At 35.1% G+C, this 20,510-nt stretch overlaps 1 protein-coding gene across 1 annotated transcript; it reads right to left on the bottom strand.

Moving 5' to 3' along the window:
* Positions 1-1,765: 1,765 nt before the first annotated feature.
* Positions 1,766-20,180, bottom strand: EMB3003 (2-oxoacid dehydrogenases acyltransferase family protein). The gene is made up of 6 exons (XM_089789320.1): positions 18,839-20,180; positions 3,219-3,410; positions 3,000-3,087; positions 2,745-2,815; positions 2,583-2,666; positions 1,766-2,273 (listed from the first exon to the last, which is right to left on the bottom strand). The coding sequence occupies exons 1-6, from the start codon at positions 19,760-19,762 to the stop codon at positions 2,169-2,171; spliced, it is 1,464 nt and encodes a 487-aa protein (XP_089645446.1). The 5' UTR covers positions 19,763-20,180; the 3' UTR covers positions 1,766-2,168.
* Between the last annotated feature and the right edge of the window lie 330 nt (positions 20,181-20,510).

The following is a 20,510-nucleotide window of genomic DNA, read 5'->3' as shown; positions in this document are numbered from 1 at the left end:
CAACTAGTTTGAGATCTTTTAATATAGAGACAACATGGACAAGACTATGGGTTTAATCTCTATACATTTTTTTAGAATATTCCTTATTTCACCTCGAGTCTTGCACTTCTCCACATGCCATATAGATTGAAATTTTAATCTCTTTGGGAAGCGTCCTGAGATCCTAGTATTATAGCTAGAGATGACCTTGATTATTTTTGAACCTAATCCTTTTCTTAGCATTGAGGACTTCTTGGACAAGTTCAAGTTCATTTAAACTATATTGCAAGGATGTAGAACGAGAAGAATATTGATAAAGAGTGCATCTTCCCAATCTTTTCTAAGCATAAAGAACCCTTTGAAATTTTTGCTTCTATGTATTATGCTACCATGGATGTTGTGGGGTACTCAACTTTTCTTTCATTTGAGGTGTTATCTAAATGCTTAACATAGGATCAATGATTTTTTACTCGACATGATTCGTTTCTCGGCTCCAAGTCCAAAACTTTATTTGCACGATCATCTAAAGGCAGAAGAAGGCGAAGAAAAGGCCTATCGGAGACCCTTAGATAATGAGTGTCCCTCCAACCTCACTTAGAGGCCAAATCAAAGATATTCTTACACTCTATTTGTTCATCCTCAGTTTAGTGGGTCTGTTCTTCCAAGCCAAAGAAGATCCTTGCATTATTTGTGGAAAGGGGGCTTTTTAACCCTTTAAATAGGTGGAAATCGCTCTATCAAATACAAAAATACCCCCGTCTTTTCGTACCTATGTGAAATCAGATTATTTTTAACTTGTGATAACTTCTTTGAAATACTACTATTTTCATAGCCGCACTCAATAACTGACTTCTCATTTTTTTAAATAAGCCTTTGTAAAGACAACTCTTGTCGACTTTTCCCAAGAAATGCACCTTATACGGAGAAAATTGAGGACTTCGGTCAAGGTGTGTCCTCCAAATCTGTTCCAGGGAGCAATAAAGCGTGACATTTTTCAACATGGAAGGGTGTTCCTTTTTGTGTATCATTCACGAATTTCTAAATTGCATAGAATGATTGTTTAATCTGGGTTATGCTAACAATCTACATCTAGGATATATAACTGACAAAGTAATTACAAGGATTATTGCAACCATGCTAACACTAAATTAAAAAAGCCGAACCATCCAAAATTTTCTAGCTAAGAATTGACATACATTAACTATAAAATCCATCTAACAATCGGAAAACTCCTCCATTTCAAATTTTCTATTCCACTCAAATCTCTCTGTTGTAAGATCCAAATTTTCCAGAAAATAGTGAGATATAAAATTTCAGTATCCTCTCGTATCTAAACACTATATGTCTTATTAAGTAGATATACTATTTTGTTAACAAATTTATATTTTAACATATAACACATATTATAGGTTATGTATGCAGTGATAATTAACATATAACACATATTATCGGTATGTATGCAGTGATAAGCAGTAGTATTAGCTGATTAGTAAGTGTAGGTGGCTTGTTTAGGAATCCATTAAAAATTTGATTGAACATAATCATTGTGATGATGTAACGACTTGTGCAGAAACATATTACAGATAATGTTGTTGGGACAGAGAGCATTCAACACCTGCTAAATTGCTCATAAAAAGGATATCAGAATGTATGTTGTCACAGAAGAGATGATCAGAAACATGTTCATGGAGTGATAGAAACTATATTCTCGACTGAGGACAAATATCTATTTGAAACTCTATCAAGAAGTGTGAAACCATTCAAATGTAATGGGAAGTTTCAACAATTTCGAAAAAAAAATTACTGAATATATTTTAATATAGTAATCAAAACCTGTTCCGCCTCTTCTCAAATGCCTGCTAGAAACATATACATCTTCCCATGTGATGGTGTCTAGACAAAGGTGTGGAAAATCACAAATAAAAGCCATCTTTATGGCTATCCTACTCATTATGACCGTGAGAGGGTCCCTTGCCAAAACTCCCTTCTTCACACTACAAAACAATTCTGAATGGAACTATCTCCTCTTATTCGAACAGCTAAATCGGTACGCATCTTGGGGATATTGAAACAGCATAAACCAATATGTCCTTACTAACAACTAAAAATGTAAGACATAAAAAGCAATTTTGAGATATGAACCTTTAAAATATGGTTCAATGCAGAAAAATATTTGGTTCAAACAAGGCCTACAAAGTGAGATCCTTGGGGTCCTCAATAATTTTGGAGAGTGTTTGCAAAAATGTAGCCAGATCGGCACCATATATAATCCTGTGATCTGCTGTTACATTGACCTGAGAGATAAAAATAGAATGTCAATCAAGGGCCTTAGCGCACTGAATAATTAATGCCTATCAATTAAATGCGTGTGTTTAAGTTTCAACTATAATTGTCAAGTTTCCCTGAATACAATGTTATTCCATATTAAGGTCAAACAAAGCTCAGGGCCACCATGACTACTATGTTACAAATTTCTTTTAGTTTTAACACATTCAGATGCACAAATCTCTTTGGTAGCTGCTATTTAGCTTAGCAAATATCATTAAACATACATGATTTGATACTAGTTTAATTATCTTAAGCAAAATATCAGACTGTCTTACCTGCATCTGGTTTTTAACTCCAATTAATCCATCAGCAGTTGCAACAACAGTTGGTTCAGATGCCCCCACAGCCATAATTGCTCCCTGTCAGATGTAAATACATCAGAGGCAACCTCAAAGAAACCATTACTTTGAAGACAGATAATTTTCAAACATACTTACAGTGCCAGGAGGCAAAATTGCATCAAAACGATCCACACCAAACATGCCCAAATTGGACAATGTGAAAGTCCCTGTATATAAAATATTTGACTTAATAAACTCAAGAACAACCAATCAAATGCATGTAAAATTTGTAAAAATAAAAAAGTGACCAATGACAGCTTTTTTGCTAACATAACCAGATACTGCAGACAATGAGATGTTTAGTGAATGGTTAGATACTATTCAAAATCCAATTCTATCACTTGTGCAAACCTGTGGTATATTCGTGAGGTTGCAGTTGCTTGGCTCGAGCCTTATCAACTAATTCCTTCCATTTTCTGGAGAGAGTATAGATATCAACCTAAATACAAAACATCATTTCTACACAACTTAATCAATGCACTCAATTGCATTATAAATGCCATCCATGACTACTGCTATGCTCAAGGCTACATAATTAAAACAACATAGAATTTAAGATATCAAACACACCTTATCTGCATCCTGAAGTACAGGTGTGATTAGGCCTCCATCTATAGCCACAGCAACTGCAATGTTAATGTTGCTATTGTATGTAAAACTTCTACCATCTCTGCAGCTTGCATTAACCACTGGGTGTTTAGCTAAAGCGAGGGCAACAGCTTTTGCAAGCAAGGCAGACATTGTCACTCCTTTAGACTTGATCTGCATGAGAGTACGACTTTGAAAATTTTATCCAAAAGTTTCACCTTGGATGAAGGTCACAAGTGAGCAGAATCTACAAAACTAATTCTCCATGATAAATTCATAAAGTTTCAAACACTTGTACAACTTATCCATACAAAAGTAAACACAGACAACTGAAATCAAAATCACCTTGGACATGGGCAGTCAAAAAAACCTGGTGGGTTCAGACCATTTTCCTAGATTTTCATCGAATTGATGATGTAATATAACTATTATTAAGGCGTCACTTGTTCATTTCTCTTATGAAATTGGGAAGAAGTCTTGTTCAATTTCTTCCTTCAATTTCAGTATACCTGGTAATGTTAATTTTTCCTAAATACAATTTCCATGGAAAAAACCAAGAGTGACATGACGGGCCATCAGAAAGCATATCTATTATTTAGCATTGTCACCAGGTATCTTAAATGAAATTGACAGAATTTTGAGATAGCACAACATATAACCTATCTTCATGCCATGCACTTAAACTACAATTGGAGGCATGCTCAGGTCAACTTGATCCAAAGTTGAGTAATGGAGTTTATTGCATTGCTTGCGTTTATGGTCACCCTTATATAGGTGATACATATGAGCGCCTTTTCAGCAAAGAATACAAGAATACTGCAAAAGCATATATCACAGAGCTGCATAAGACCCAAACTTTGGGAAAACACTCACCCCTTCTAGCATGAGATCCATGTGTAGAATGTAAAAAAAAACATGTAAGATCACTTAATAAGATAAAGCCAAGAAAAGCTGCAGACACTGGAAAGCATGTAAATAACTCAAATTGAAATAGAATGCTAAAATTTAGCAACTCTTGAATAACCATTATTCATTTATAGGATTATAATTATATCAGTGAAATTAATTAAATGTTACTGTAAAAGAAATTAATGCTTGCTTTCAGATTGATAAATTGTAAATTATGTTGACAAGCAATAATTATTGCATTTGTCACAGATCTCTACCTCGTCATATTATTGGAGTTATCTATAGAAGGGCCTCTATCCATGAATGAGTTATCAGATTTTTAATGATCTCTACCTCATGATGTAGATGGTGTCCATATATGGAGCTTCTATTTCTAATCTTACCATCCATGCCATTGATATGATAGAAGCAAATTGTTAATAAAGGTGTCTTAACTTTGCGTCATGCAATTTCCACATCTCTAGGGCACAATTTTGGCCCAGATGAATATCAAAATGGATTCTAACCAGTGTAAACAGGTTACAGGTACATGTATATCTTCAAAATTCTCAATTTTTTTAAAGGGGCTGAATTGACTTCCCAAATCAAAAATTATTGCCTTCAAAAATTGGCCCTCCCACGTCCAAAATGTAAGATCACCTATAATCCATTAGAGTACTGTAAAATGGAGTTACAGCGTGGACTTATTAACCAGCTTATAATGAAGCATCTTTCAATAGAAATAATAGAGTCAAAACAAAGTGCCCAAGTTGTTGAGTGGGCTATAACGAGCTTATAATAGCTATACAAAGTATGTTAGTTTTAGCCCACGGACACATCTTGGGATTTGAGCATTAAATTGGACCTCACATTTCAGATAGCTTTAGCTCATGGTAAATTATTTGAGTTTCATGTATTGTTTCTCCTATTTATTGGATGATTGTGATGGAAGTTTCATAGCGAGATTTGTAGGTACTATTATGTTGTCAAAATTGTCCAAATCTCTTGTTAATAACACTCCTACAAAGATTTACACACTGGAAATATTTTGTAACCATTAACTATTGAATAATAGATTGGTTGCTTTGGAGTGGAGTTTTTCTCCCAAAAGGATTTTCCCCACGTGAATCCACATGCTATGATATTTTGCTTTTGACTTTATTTCCTTGTAATTGTATATTCAATTGAATTTTTTCACATGCCTCTTTCGTAGATTAGTGTAGGAAAGGTATTCAACACCTTTACTTTCTTTCATTTTGTATCAAAGATCACCTCAAGTACTAGGTGTTAAGGACAAGGTTTTTTGTACTAATCTTGGATTGAGAGAAGTTTGTGCAAAAGGAAATCTTGTTGTCAAAAATGGAAAGCAAATCAAGAATAGAGATGGTGTAAAGTCCCCCTTTTTGGCTATCTTCATAATTATGGACAATTCCCTTGAATTCTCTATTCTTATTGTGGATTAAAATATATAATACTACTCTTTAAACTTACACAATTGATAGTGTATAGAAAATAATAATATTATATATATATATATATATATATATATGAGAGAGAGAGAGAGAGAGAGAGAGAGAGAGAGTAGTTATTGTTATTGATATCATTCCTATCTGTGCTTGACCAATTAGATACATGCTGAGTGAATTGGTCTTCTAAAAATTGGCACTGAATGCAATATATTGATATTTGTAATATCTGATATGACTGATTAAATATGCAAAATGATTTTCCTTTCCCTAATTTGGCAATGGAAGATATGCTATAATCCTGATTTCTAGTGGCTTATAGTGATTGAATTGCTATTTCTGATATAGATCACCAATGGTGCAATGTAAAATGCAGCAATTTCAGATGTATAGTTATAGGCTTCCAACCAATACTAATGTTGCTTTTTGATTTGGTCGGTTTATCCTTGAAAATGCAGTGCCTTCCCTTTTCTTACTTTCGGACCTATGCAATTAGGTAATGTCAAATGGAAGATTCTCAGTTGAGCCTATGCAATTTATTTAATTAAGAAGGTGTAGGTCTTCTAATGACGATTTGATTGTCTCCTATTTCCTATTCCTTCCTTCAATAATCCCTGTTCAATAGTCAATACTTTTCCTTACAGACATCAGATGTAGATCTTAGTCTCCATCCAATGCTAGAGATTGATGTTTCACTATAGAGTATTTCCAATTCCTTAGGTTGACTGATATCAAACCTTTGCTTTGGCCTCTACTCTTGAATATTAGGATTTCATTAAATTATTCTTATCTCCAAGATATTGATGAGATGACAAAATATTTATTTGTAATTTCAATGGAACAGACACACAGACAGCTTTGCACTATGATCTCTCAAATATTTGAACATTATAATTTAATGGTTCCCAATGAAAATGTGTTGCAGATATATTGAATAAATTCCCTTTATGATCCCCAAAGGAATGGGTGTGATCTCTCTTTCGTATCTTGCTATAGAGAAAGGTTGTAATGTTTAAGGTTAAAGGGATTTGACTTTTCTCAATCAGATTGTATCTCCTTATAACATAAACAATTTGGTCTATTCATGTTTAATGACCATGTAGCTATTGCTGTTGCAAATCAAAAATTGCATATGTTCAGTTCTGTCTTAATTGCTGACATTAATTATTTATAAAAATTTCTGCCTTTGACTAATTAATCGTTGTTTGGTATCCATTGCCTTAATTGATATTCCTTAGTTGTTGCTTAGTCTGTCTTGATATGCAGCGATACTTACTTCTGCAGTCGAAGAGTCCTCTTAATCTATGCTTTGGTAATCAAACTTCAAGAAGTATTCAATGTGTTGATTGCTACTTTCAGCTTCTCCCTGATTACCATTCATGTAACTGTTAATAATGCCAACATTTCTCTTTCCATGCATCTTCATTGTATTTGATGATGGATTTTAGAGGAGCCTGTCTCACCATGTAACTTTGTTCTGTGCGTGCTTTACATACAGCCCAATACCAAATATATATGGCCACGATCCTTCATATGCACCAATTATGGCTCAATATCGATTCTTCTACCTTAGATCTTTAATTTGAACTTCTAAGTGTACAGCTTTTAGGTTCCTGATTGGGGGCATTATATTATTTTATTTTTGTACTTTTAATTATTATTCAGTATTATATTTTATTTATTAGATTCCCATTAAGAAAGGGTACATCACAAATACAGAGATGTATAAGCATTAACTTCATGCGGTGGATGTTCAAGATGGAGAATATGCTAATATATAGAGATCTACAAAATATTGCATCTACATTCATATCCCTTGTGATGTCATCAGCAGACTAAGATCTATTGGATGAGAAGGCAAAGGGCCTCATTGGTGTATCTTATTTGGTTAAATGTGCATGAAGAAGCCACCACACACGCTCTTTGGAATAAGATCCTTGATTAACAAGTTTTTTCGAAAAAAAGTTGCAGAGAGGTGGATCTTGCTGGTTCCAGTGTTGAACATTTGAACACATCAATATGGTTGTGACCTAGTTGCACTTTGTTTAAGTGAATATAGAAGAGGATAGTTCCATGACATTTTTGTGTTATTTGCTAGAATTGTGAGATAACTTGGTTATAGAAATCAGGAGAATCACCTCAAAACTCAAAATAAATGAGGCAGTATCTGCATTACTCTCAAAGATGTGGCAAAAAGCTTCCATATCTGCTAAGGAGACCCTGGTTTTCAATGGAAAACCTATAGAGAAAGGCAAGAAAGACTAAGAATAAAAAGAAGTTGAGATTCGAATCTCCTTGAAGGTCCAAGGCCAAATGTTGGAATTGCAGCAGGTCCGAGCACTATCATAGATATTGCAAAGAGAGGAAAACAGCTACTTAAATGACAAGTTCAAAAAATATTCTCAAGATGTAGATGTCTTTGTTATAACCTTAGCAACTCATAAACCAGAAAGTGTGGCTGATAGACTTTGGAGCTTACTTCCATATGACCTCCCATCAAGTATAGTTTCAAAGTAAAGAATATGATGACAAGGTGTACCTTAGCGATAACTCTCACTTGAGAAAAGTCGGTTATGATAAAGAGCATATTTGATTCTTACATGGACGAGTGATGGAAATCAATGATGTGATGCACATATTTGGTTTGTACATGGAACCGATTATCAATTAACAAACTCAATGACATAAGTGTGCAAGTTGTTTTCTCAATTTGAAAGTGTAAGATGGTGTGAAGAGCTATGGTATCCAGTAAGAGTGTTCACAGGGGCACTTTGTAAGTATATGCATGCTTTGTTTGGCATAATACTTCTTTTGTCCCTTAAGTGAAAAGATCTACAGAGTCTGCAGATTAACAATTTAGAGCTCATAGCAAAGGCGAGTATTGCTTCTAGTTTTGATGGTTGTGATTTTTGGGTACCTAATCCAGATTTTGATTTTGAGAGCAGACTACCTACAAAGGACAATGTTATGGCACCACAGAATGGAATATATAGGAGAGAAGGGTCTTGGGACCATAAAATATGAAAGACACTGTTGAGGGAATGAATCATTGTGCTTTTGCATTTGATTTAGTAAGCATTGTGTATATTGAAAAATAGAACTTCACTTATTTAGAGGCATTGAACGTAATTCATTCAAATGTGTTTGGCTCTGTAACATTCCTTTCATTTCTAAGTCTTTATATTATGTATCTTATATAGATGTCTTTCTAAGAATAATAAAATATTCGATGGATCTAGGAATCAAGAAAAGTTTCCACAACCAAATCTAAATAAACAAAGTGACAGAGAGACAAAGATATGAGTCAATATCCCAACAAGCTGCTTATGATGCAATATAATAATAAACTAGATGCAAATAAAATAAAATGAAATAGATTTTTCTAGAAGACCATGGGTGTATTTTTGTAAAAGCGAATCTGAATGCTTTAGTGGTTGAAAGTTAAAGGTTTTTGTGAAAAGTCACATTGGCAGAAAGATTAGTTTTGAGGAGTAAAAATGGTGGAGAATTTTGCAAAATGTTTCTCAAAAGGAAAGAGACTGAGATAAGAGAACTACATATGCCTCCTAACAAATTGGAGTTACAAGAAAAATAAAACGGAAATTGAATGGCGAGGGTTAGAACTATGCATGGTGAAGCCAACTTATAAAACAAATTCTAGGCAAAAGCAATCATTAGATCATCTACATGAATAACAGGTTTCTTGCGTCACCTTTTCTAACAAGACCCTCTAAAGGCAGGGATAGGCAAAAAGTCCTCATTACAATATATTTGAGTTTTTGTTATGAAGCATATGCACATGGTTAGAGAGATGGGATCAAAGTCAGAGAGCAATGAGAGAAATGTATCTTTATTGGTTATCATGTCCATGTGATAGAGTACAGGCTTTGACACTCTGTTGCTGAAAAAATTTCCTATACAACAAAAGTATTCATAGAGAGATAAAGCCTTCTTCTATTGTGTTGCAGCCAAACAAGGATATGAAGAAAAATTTACTCCAAATGTCCCCAAAGACCAAGAAGGCTGAACAAGAAACTCATGAACGATCTAAAGAGGAGCTCAAATCATTTATATAGGTCCAAGGATGAGGTAGAACCTAAGCCCTAGAGAAGGTCCAGTCAACAAAGACAGCAAGAGAAGACATTTATTCCTCCTAATTGGAAAGGTATTTTTTCATTGATTACTAATACCAATGAGCCTAGAACTATGAAGGAAGCAATGGATATAAGTGATTCTAAGTTCTGAACAGTAGCTATGGATAATGGTTGCATTGAAGAAAGAATGACCCATGAGACATTGTATTTTTCTGAAGAAGAAAGTTGTTGGATGTAAAGGCGTGTTCAAAAAGGAGACCAGTTGAAATAATATTATTGAAAAGTATAAGAAGAGATTGGTTGCTAAAATATATTCCCAAGTAAAGTGGATAGACTTTGGTGCACATTTTCATCAATTGTTATGCTAGTGATCTATTAGTTTCCCATTATTTGTATCAATGGTTTTTTATTTAGATATAGAACAAATGGAAGTGAAGACAACACTCCTACATGATGAATTTGACAAAAATATTCACATTACATTGCATTAGTACTGCATGAAGATAAAGAAACATTAGTTCGTAGATTTCAAGAAAGAAAAATTTGAATAGTCTCAAATAATCTCCTACAATGTGGTACCAAAAAATTGATTCATTTGTGTTAACTTGAGATTTCTAAAATCCAAACCAAATCATTATGTTAACTAGAAAATAGATGATAATTAATTCATTGATATCAAATTGTATGTAGATAATGTGTTGATTTTTGCTCACATAAGATATTTAGGTCCAAAGTTTCAATACGAAAGACTCAGGGACTGTTGAGTGTACACCTTGGGTATGGAGATACAATAAAAGTAAATAGAAAATTTTGATTGGAGAAAGTAAGTACATAAACTCGATGTTGGAGAGATTAAACATAGTTTGCATACCATTTAATGTTCCCATTTCAATAGGGACTAAGTTATCTATAAAGTAGTGTCCATCTATACCTAACAAGATGGAGGAGAAGGCTCGAGTACTTTATGCTAGTGATGTAGGGAGTTTGATGCATTTCATGGTTTATACAAGACCAAAGATTTGTCCAAGTGCTGGGAGAAAGCCTATTCATGATTAATTTTAGACAAGATCATAGGGAATGAAACTGAGAGCGCCTTTTAAAATTCGCAAAGTGTCTCTAGGTATCCTATTTGTTGTCAAGGTGATTCTATGAGGGGCCAACAGTCAATAGATATTTGTGGATTCAAATTGGGTGGGAAATGTAAATAACAAAATATCTAACTACTGGATGTCTTTAGTTCATTTGATGGTATCATGGTGCTATTAGTTGGATAAACAAGCAATAAACTGTGAACACTTTGTCCAATACAGAGAATAGGTACATGGCAATTATTCATCCCCATAAAGAGGTCGCTTGGCTTTAGAGATTGTGTTCAGATGAAGAGCTTAGTTAAGAAACTACGATAATTCTTTGTGATAGTCAAAAGTGTCATATTGTCTAAGAACCTAATTCTTCATGTGAGGACAAAGCACATAGATTTCTAGCACCATTTTTCATGTTATTGTAGAAAATGGGAGGGCGAAGCCAATAAAGTTGATATTTCTTAGAATGTTGCAACTACATTGATAAAGTCTGACAGCACAAAAGAGTTCAGCTAATAAGTCTAGGTTTCTCAACCCTTAATAGACAGGTGACAATGCAGGTGTTTGAGGAGTATGAATGTTAGGAAAGGTGTCTCAACCTTGAATTGTAATATAAAAAAATTAAAAATAATGCAACTTTTTAGAAATGGACACAATGTTTTCAGGAAAAATTCAATCTTCAATGCCCGATCTGATATCTCACATTCTTTTCCTGCACTATGTTAGTTTGACTGATACAACACAATGTGAACAATTAATTCTATCGATCTCCTATACAATTTTTCCAGAAACCGATGCTTTTAAGGATGTTTATCATTTAAAACTAAAATTCAAGAAATCTATTTGATCTCTGCAATCAGGGCAGATTCAACCTTAGAATTTATAAGCTTTGTACTCTATCATCCCACAGTCTTTTAATCTTCACACAAAAGGGAAACATATATGATTTCATGTAACGTGCATTAACACATGGTAAGATTATATAAAAGCTATTAGAATTCCACAATCCATATGAATGCTGGGAGAGCTTAGCCAACTTGTGATCATGGAGCATGATCCAAAATATTGATTAAAAATAATTTACACAATCAAATCCAGAAACCATCATAAAAATATATCCTATTCCTTTTCTTTCAATAAACAAAATCAACTACTGACAAGAAAACAGAGCTTACCCTACTGCTCTCAATCATGTGATATCATAAGATATGCCAGAGCATAGTGTTTTTTTCTAATGGAACAAAATCACAATTAATAAATTTGTGATGAATCTGTACAAGGAATATAAGTAGCTTGCAACTACTGCACTGGATAGAACCAATAAAAGAAAATAAATAGCTCATACTTCATCATTTTGCCTATTGATGGGACAAATTGGATACTAGTAGGATAGACGAAAATATAGAAATTGAACTCAAAAAAAAATGAACTTGATATCAACTGATGCAACTCCAAGAAAATTGAGCTTAAACTTTTGTCTGTTTACTAACCTGAACTAGTATTTTTATACGCATCTGCATTCTTTTTGTAGCTGATTCAAAACATAATTGAGCTTGCTTCAACTTAAGGTTGCTAACAATTTACTTCAAACACCAGCGCTTCGTCTAGCTTTGGTGTTTAACAAACTTAGAAAACTTATTATGAAGTGACCTGGTACAATAGGCGATGCAAAATAGACCTATTCCAACATCTATTCAAAGGAATATTCAAGTTTTTTATAAATTTTGTATAATTTCAACTAATATAGTGAAAAACAACTAAGGTTAGCAAAGGATAAGCATATCCAAAAGGAACAATTGAGTGTACATGATAGGTTGCACATTTTTGAAGACCATATACAGGGGAAATAGACAGATGATCCAAACAATAATTTGAGAACATGAGCATGATAAAGACATAAAAGAACACAAAAATTAGCATTAGCAAAGCATGCAATAGCAACTAAGCATGAGATTTGAATTAATTAACCACAAGCATTTGCAAAGGAAGATCACCATGTGAAGGGATCCCTTATAAAAGCAGAGTCTAATTCTAAATAGAGATGGGGTTGGATAATCAAAAACTCATGGAAGCACTTGAGTCATAATCTGGAATTTATAAATAACAATAGTGATCATTATAGTGTAAATTTAAATAGAAAAACATACAACTACAAGATAAAAATTATAATAAGAACATAAAAATAAGAATAAGAATTATTGTAAGTGAAGCTTTTATTTTAACATTAATACTATTGAAAGTATCAATACCATAGCCCCTCTCATGGATCATAACGGGATCATCCAAAAGTGAAAGCAAGAGCTAAAACAAGATAGAAACCAACACATGAAAGATGGTTCAAATTTAAATATGACGAGACATCCAGAGGAAACCCAGGATAGTTGGGAGCAGATGCATAGTTATGAATCAAAATGGCACTGCGATTGGAGCAACGGCAAAAAGGGTATCAGCGAAATCAAACAACGAAGAAGAATTCCAAGTGGTGTTCTTAAGTCTCCAAATAGGAATTAAACTTGGATTGAAAAGAACAATTATAGAGGGGGATTCATTAATAACTATTAAAGCCATAAGAAATGGCAAGTGCCCAAATTGGATCTGAATAATATCATAAAATGTTATTGGAAATTGATGAACAAATTTGAAGCATTTCAAATTAAGCATATGTATAGTGAAACAAACAAGGAAGCAGATAAATTCACTAATACGGCAATTGAAATGGTTGGAGGGCTTCTAGATAGATGATAGAGAGGTAAATGTGTGGAGTAATATTGTAGGGGACTCGCCTTCTCCTCATACAACAATACACTGAAGTGTGGAGAAAATGAGAGGTCTAATCCTTTCACCTGTGGTAATGCTCGGTGCAGGTATGCAAAATGAACTGTAGATAATGATGAGAATTACCTTTGGACTGATGCAACGGGAGATTAAAATGGAAAGGATTCAATGGCCATGGCATTTGGGAAAAAAGGATAGTACAAAGCGTCATAGAAAAAAAAGGTGTTCAAGTCAAAATCTAAGGTAATTCTACATGGGATGAGAATGGTATTAGGCAACACATTCTTGTCAACAACTTACAGACACTGGCTTAATACAGGCATAGCTTCAATGTTAATAGCTGTCATAATGGACTTAGGAGAGCCAATAGATTGCATTCTGGAGGTCACAGAGATAATGATAAAGCCAAGGTGGTGAGCAGGATTGAAGAAAAAGGTGTATGAAGTGGTGATGGGTTTGGGGTTCCTTCCAAGACAAGGCACTTGGTCCTCCATCATCCCAAATTACTCAGAGTTGTGGGTGTCATTTGTTATCGGCGCAATTGAAAAAGAGGAAGACAACTGTAGCACGGGGTAAACAGGGGATTGGATAATGTTAATTAAAAAGGTGCATTTGTAGTAATTCTATGACAACGTATGTTGTGCCTTGACAGATCAATAGCAAATACTAAATAATATAATAATAATATGTAATAGTAACACAACGGAAATGTAAAGGAAAATTGTCAGGAGCTCCAATGCAGCAGACTTTTTGAACTGTAACTTTCGTGTTTTTATTGAGTTGGTTCTATGGGTTATGGCTTCCTTATGCCTAATTTAACAATGAAGAAAAACAAAAGGTAACAAAACCATATGAAAATAATAGTAAAATTATAAATTTCAAGAAGATCAACTTTTGTTATTACTATTAGTTCTCAATGAAGAATGAAACCCCGTTTTTGAAAATACAGAGTAGTATGGCTCACAATCTTCAAAATCCAAATTGCTATCTAAACAACTTGTATATTAAGATCAGGATTTTTATTTTTTTAAATCGAGATTTATTCTGATTAGTTGCCACATTTTTCCAAAATACAATGTGATATTTTTTGCAACTAATGATCAAACTGATTTTTAACATTTTTAAATCAACAAATTGTATTGTATTGCATTTCTTTTTTCCACTTGTCCAAAAAAATTTACCATTTCTTTCCCTAACCTGAATTTCTCCAAATTAAATTATAATTGATTGAATATTTTAAATTTCTTTATATTTGATTTGCTGAGTTATTCTTGAAAGAGATTCTTATACTGTGAGTTTGTAAACAACCATGTGATTGATTCCCGTTTCCCTGGAAAGGGAGGAGATTTGAAATGTTGGATTTGAAAACATTATACTGTTATCCAATAAGATGATATTGACTAAATCCAAACCTTCAATCTAATATAGATACTGGTTAAAATTTTAAGAAACTGGAAAACAGCCAATACCACACCAAAATGGAAAGGCAAAAGCCTGTCTGACTATGAAAATATAAATCTTTAATCTAGTATGATACTGCTAAAACAAAACTGGAAAAAGCCAATGCCACAACACAACGGAAACACAGAAGCCTATGTTACAGATTGTCTAAGGATCCCACACAAAATAAAATCCCAGACATCTGATAATCCTATACCCAGCCAAATCCCATGGTACGGATGGATGGATTTAAAATGAAAATTTAAGAGGCCTATTAGATATTTTAAGAAAGTTACAAGATCATGGCTACAACCTTTTTTAACTATTATGTTGACATGTTTTTGTTTCATATCTCAATCAATTGGAGGCTCTCTCTAGCATTCACCCAACTTATAAGATTGCCTATTAATATGTGGTTCAGTTAGAGGCTAAATCATAAATTGAAATGCTTGATGGACAAGTTTATAGCTTACGATAAATAATGGTGTTGATGCAATGCTCTTCACATAAGTCCGTGTTGAGGTAATAATATGATAACTCATAATAAATTCAACAATGAAATCATACTTGAAGATAGGTTGCTGTAGTTTGCTGATCCTTGTACTCAGATCCACTGTTGAATAGAAAGACATAGGAGACATATGAGAAACATACGAGAACTTACTTGTTCTAACTTCTTTTTTTATGAATGATAAATGATTGCTTTATAAAAGGCTCTAAAGGTATTTGCAAATTTAGGATGACTTTCAATGGTCATATGAAAATATCATCATCGTATCACAAAAGATGGGAACTGACACTTGCACATGTTTGATTTGGGGCCCCTATGGAGCGACTAAGGCACCCAGTCCACTCAAAAAGGGACTAGAAAGAGTGGTGGCAAAGTATCAGGATCCAGGGCATAGGATCTGGTCTCAATCTTAGCATATGATGATTGTATGACGGTGTAAAGCTCAAATAGGTTTGAAATGACTCGGAAGAAAGCACACTAAAGGTAGGGGCCCAAATAGAGTATGCAAGTGTAAAGGGTCACTACATTTAGTCCCAACTTATACAAAATATGAATTGAGATTCATGGTAAAGCAGAGATAAAGAGATAGGAAGCAGTTGAAAGCAAGACAAACTAGGGATAGGATGACACTAAGGGGGGGAAGAAAGCCTCCAAGCTTCTGATCCTGTTAATCCACATGAAACATTTGAATATACACATATACAAAGAGAATAGGAGAAAAGACCTCAATGTCAAAGTTGTCTCAAGCACTAGTATCATTTTTAGAATGTTACTGCAATAGCACAAGGGGACTTCTAAAAAAAGCAAGAACATACACCAATAAGAAGAGGATCCATGGTCTACCAACTAGCAAGTTGTGTTATGCTGAGATTGCATGGAAATGGCATGAATTCCACAAGCCAACAAGGTGCGTTATGTTGAGTGATTCATGTAGTGTAACAAAATGATCACACTAGAAAGCCATGCTATACTATGTAATTAACGCCTGAGAAAGGGTAAATGGGAACAAAGATCATGCTAACAAATGTTTGAGTTATGTTCAATGACAATGCTCACTGAGCCTAAAATGATAACAATAATCAAACTAGCAAGCCTCACTATACTAGTTGACCAACGGTGGAGAAAGCATATAAATTGTTTGCCAAAGCAATCAAGCTACTAAACCACTTTGTGCTAGATGATCAAAATAAATTATATGCATAATGCCATGCAAGTTGCTATAGATAGATCATAAATGATTGCTTTATATAGGACTCTCAAGGTATTTATAAATTTAAGCTGACTTCCAATGGTCAAATGAAAATATCAAGAGTGGTGGAATAGGATGGTCTCAATCTTAGCATGTGATGACTGTATGATAGTGTAAAACTCAAACAGGCTTGAAATGACTTAGAAGAAGGCACACTAAGGGTAGTTGCCCAAATAGAGTATGAAATTGTAAAAGGTTAGTACATTTAACTCCCATTTTAGCAGGACTATGAAATTGCTCATATTCATGGTAAAGTAGAGATAAAGAGATAAAGGGCATTGAGAGCATGACAAACTAGGGATAGGTTGACACTAAATTGAGGGAAGCAAACTTCCAAGCTTAGGATCTTATTGACCTACATAGAACATTCAAATATATACATAAACAAAGAAAATAGGTGAGAAACTTCGATGTAAAGGTTGTCTTGAGCACTAGCATCATTCTTAAAGTGTAATTGCAATAGCACAAGTTGACTTCTAGAAAGAGCGAGCGCGTACACCAATGAGAAGAGGATCCATGGTCTGCCTAATAGCAAGTTGTGGTATGCTAAGGGTCCACAGAAATGGCATGAACTCCACAAGGCAAAAAGGAATGTCATGTAGTGCAACAAAATGATCACGCTAGAAAGCCTTGCTATACCAGGTAATCAACCCTTGAGAAAGTGTAAATGAAAACAACATGCTAACAAATGTTTGAACTACATCCAATGACTCATGCTCGTTAAAATGATAACAAATATCAAATTTGTAAGCCTCGCTATAATAGTTGACCAACACTGGAGACTTCTAGAAAGAGCAAGCGCGTACACCAATGAGAAGAGGATCCATGGTCTGCCAACTAGCAAGTTGTGTTATGCTAAGAGTCCACAGAAATGGCATGAACTCCACAAGCCAAAAAGGAATGTCATGTTGAGCGATTCATGTAGTGCAACAAAATGATCTCGCTAGAAAACCACGCTATACAAGGTAATCAACCCTTGAGAAAGTGTAAATGAAAACAATCATGCTAACAAATATTTGAACTATATCCAATGAATCATGCTAGCGGATCCTAAAATTATAACAAATATCAAATTTGTGAGCCTCGCTATACTAGTTGACCAACACTGGAGACTTCTAGAAAGAGTGAGCGCGTACACCAAATGAGAAGAGGATCCATGGTCTGCCAACTAGCAAGTTGTGTTATGCTAAGGGTCCATAGAAATGGCATGAACTCCACAAGCCAAAAAGGAATGTCATGTTGAGTGATTCATGTAGTGCAACAAAATGATCACACTAGAAAGCCACGCTATACTAGGTAATCAACCCTTGAGAAAGTGTAAATGAAAACAATCATGCTAACAAATGTTTGAACTATATCCAATGACTCATGCTCGTGGATCCTAAAATGATAACAAATATCAAATTTGTGAGCCTCGCTATACTAGTTGACCAACACTGGAGAAAACGTAAAACATGTTTGCCAAAGGGATCAAGCTAGTTGACCATGTTCTGCTGGATGAATTAAACAAGGTTATATGCCATGCAAGTTGCCATAGATAAATTGATAACCATGCCTTGAGGGGTGTTAAGTAACACGACACCGCTATGACTACAGATAAAAAGGAGTCCTTATATGCCCCACCTTAAGATCTCAATATGTTTCCATGTTGATATCTCAAGGAAAATAGAGATCTGTACCAAGAATAAACACCTTGAACACCAAGGAGATATCCTTTTCAGAAAAGGCATGCGTTCCAAGCTAAGAAGAAGATTCTTATAGAGGATATCAATCTTTATGCAAGGAAGAGATCATTGTAAATGAAATATCTTGCAACAAGTGTAAAGGGACGAAAAACAAGGATGCACACAAGATTAGAGGAGAATCACAGTTAAAGAAGTGACTATAATGTTGATCATTTAGGAATACCTAGGTGTGTTGCCATGTACGCATGGTTGAATGGAATGACCTTTTATCCATGTTTCCCAGATGGCTGAAGCATTCAATATAATGATAAAGCCGGGACAAAGTAACCTTCAAACCAAGTATCTAAGGCCAAATAAGGTTTTGTCAACCACACTTGTAATAGGTTTCAAAATACAAACAGAAGTAACATACCTGCTTGTAGAGGGCATCAAGTTTGTCGGTAGTAATGGTGTATCCAACCCGGAAGGCTGGAACTGTTTGACTCTCAACCATATTCTTGCTCACTGCGCTCTGCATCGTAGTGAATGGAACAGTGGTGCCAGGAACAATAGTTGTAGCTGCAGCAGGGGTAGTAACAGGCTGTTTAGGAGGAAGACCTGAAACAGGTGCAGCAGCCACAGCAACAGCGGGAGCTGATTCTGATTTTCCTCTAGCTGCTTCTACATCCTTAGCCACAATACGCCCCATGGGCCCAGTTCCTATAATGGGAGTTAAGTCAATCTTGTATTCCTTAGCAAGCTGTTTTGCATAAGGTGAGGCAACAACCCTCTTGCCCCCTTCAGATGCAGGGTGGATTGATGAGGCCAGAGGAATCGCAGAGTCCGGTTTTGAAGCCAAAACAACTTCCGGAGTGGTCGTAATTGGAGGCGGAGGTGACGAGGACGGGGATGGTGGCATTGGAGGTGATGGAGATGAAGTGCTATTAGCACCGTTGGATGCCTTCAATTTGGCCTCTGCAATTTCATCCTCGGTTTCTGCCAGGAGGGCAATTGCAGACCCGACAGGAGCAACATCTCCTTCTTCGACCATGATGGCTGCCAGAAAACCATCATAGAATGTCTCAACATCCATGTCTGCCTTATCTGATTCCACCACAACAACACTTTCGCCCTTCTTGAGCTTCTCTCCTTCAGATTTCACCCAGGAAACAATCTTGCCTTCTGTCATGGTGGAGCTCAGGGCAGGCATGAATATCTCCCTTACTTTTGCATAAACTTTTCGCGTTTTTGGATGCTTTCTGACTGTGGCTGAAGGGATTTTGGGATTCCAAAGGGCTTTGTTGCCCATAAATGATGAAGACATCATAGATCCACTGGCATGTAATAAGCCGGCCATCCTTAAGCTTACAAAAATGTAATTCCCCTTCTCTAAATGGGCTGATTTGATACAAAAACTCCCACTAAAAATTGCTTACGTAATCCAAAGACTTCCACGCAAATGTTCAGTTACCTGCCCTGAAAACAGAGCTATATTCTTCAAAAAACACAACCAAATTCTACGAACAAGAAGCAATTTCCCTGCTCTAAATGCCTCAATATCATCAACCCGCCAGCTTATACAAAATGATGTCACCGATAATGCCCTGAAAAAACTACCGTTAAATAAAGAGCTAGTATGTAATCGTTTGTCTGCTTCAGGCGTCAATGTGGAACTAAAGATGTTACGCCCGGTTCGACACAGAAGCGTTTCGACAAACAGAAAATTAACTAGATCAGATGTGTTGTACACCTAAACGAAAAATATGGCGTGCAACAATAGCTCGGGCCTTAAATGTAAGGTTATAAGCCTTAAAATTGAAATAAACAAGAATAAAAAATAAAAATTGACGGGTGCAACAAGATTATTGTGTTACGAGTCCTTCGAAAATATCGAAAGTAGGCGGATCTCACAACGTCCTCAACTAACACCATGAATGGGAATGGATGCTAACAGAGATATTTTTGTAAGGTGATGTAAGATGTGAGAGAATTCTAACCGTTGGATCAGACATCTAATGGTGGTGATTTTCTCCATGGAGCTGGGAATTTTTTTTAATTGATGGGTGTTAATGGTTATGTACTGGAAAGTAGTTAAGTTGTGTGTC

Source organism: Cupressus sempervirens, chromosome 6 (assembly GCF_028749045.1).
Source record: "Cupressus sempervirens isolate cs-2001-9-10 chromosome 6, ASM2874904v1, whole genome shotgun sequence".
Classification (NCBI taxonomy): domain Eukaryota; kingdom Viridiplantae; phylum Streptophyta; class Pinopsida; order Cupressales; family Cupressaceae; genus Cupressus; species Cupressus sempervirens.
Note: the sequence above shows the minus strand (reverse complement) of the source record. Positions and strands in the feature narration are given on the sequence as shown.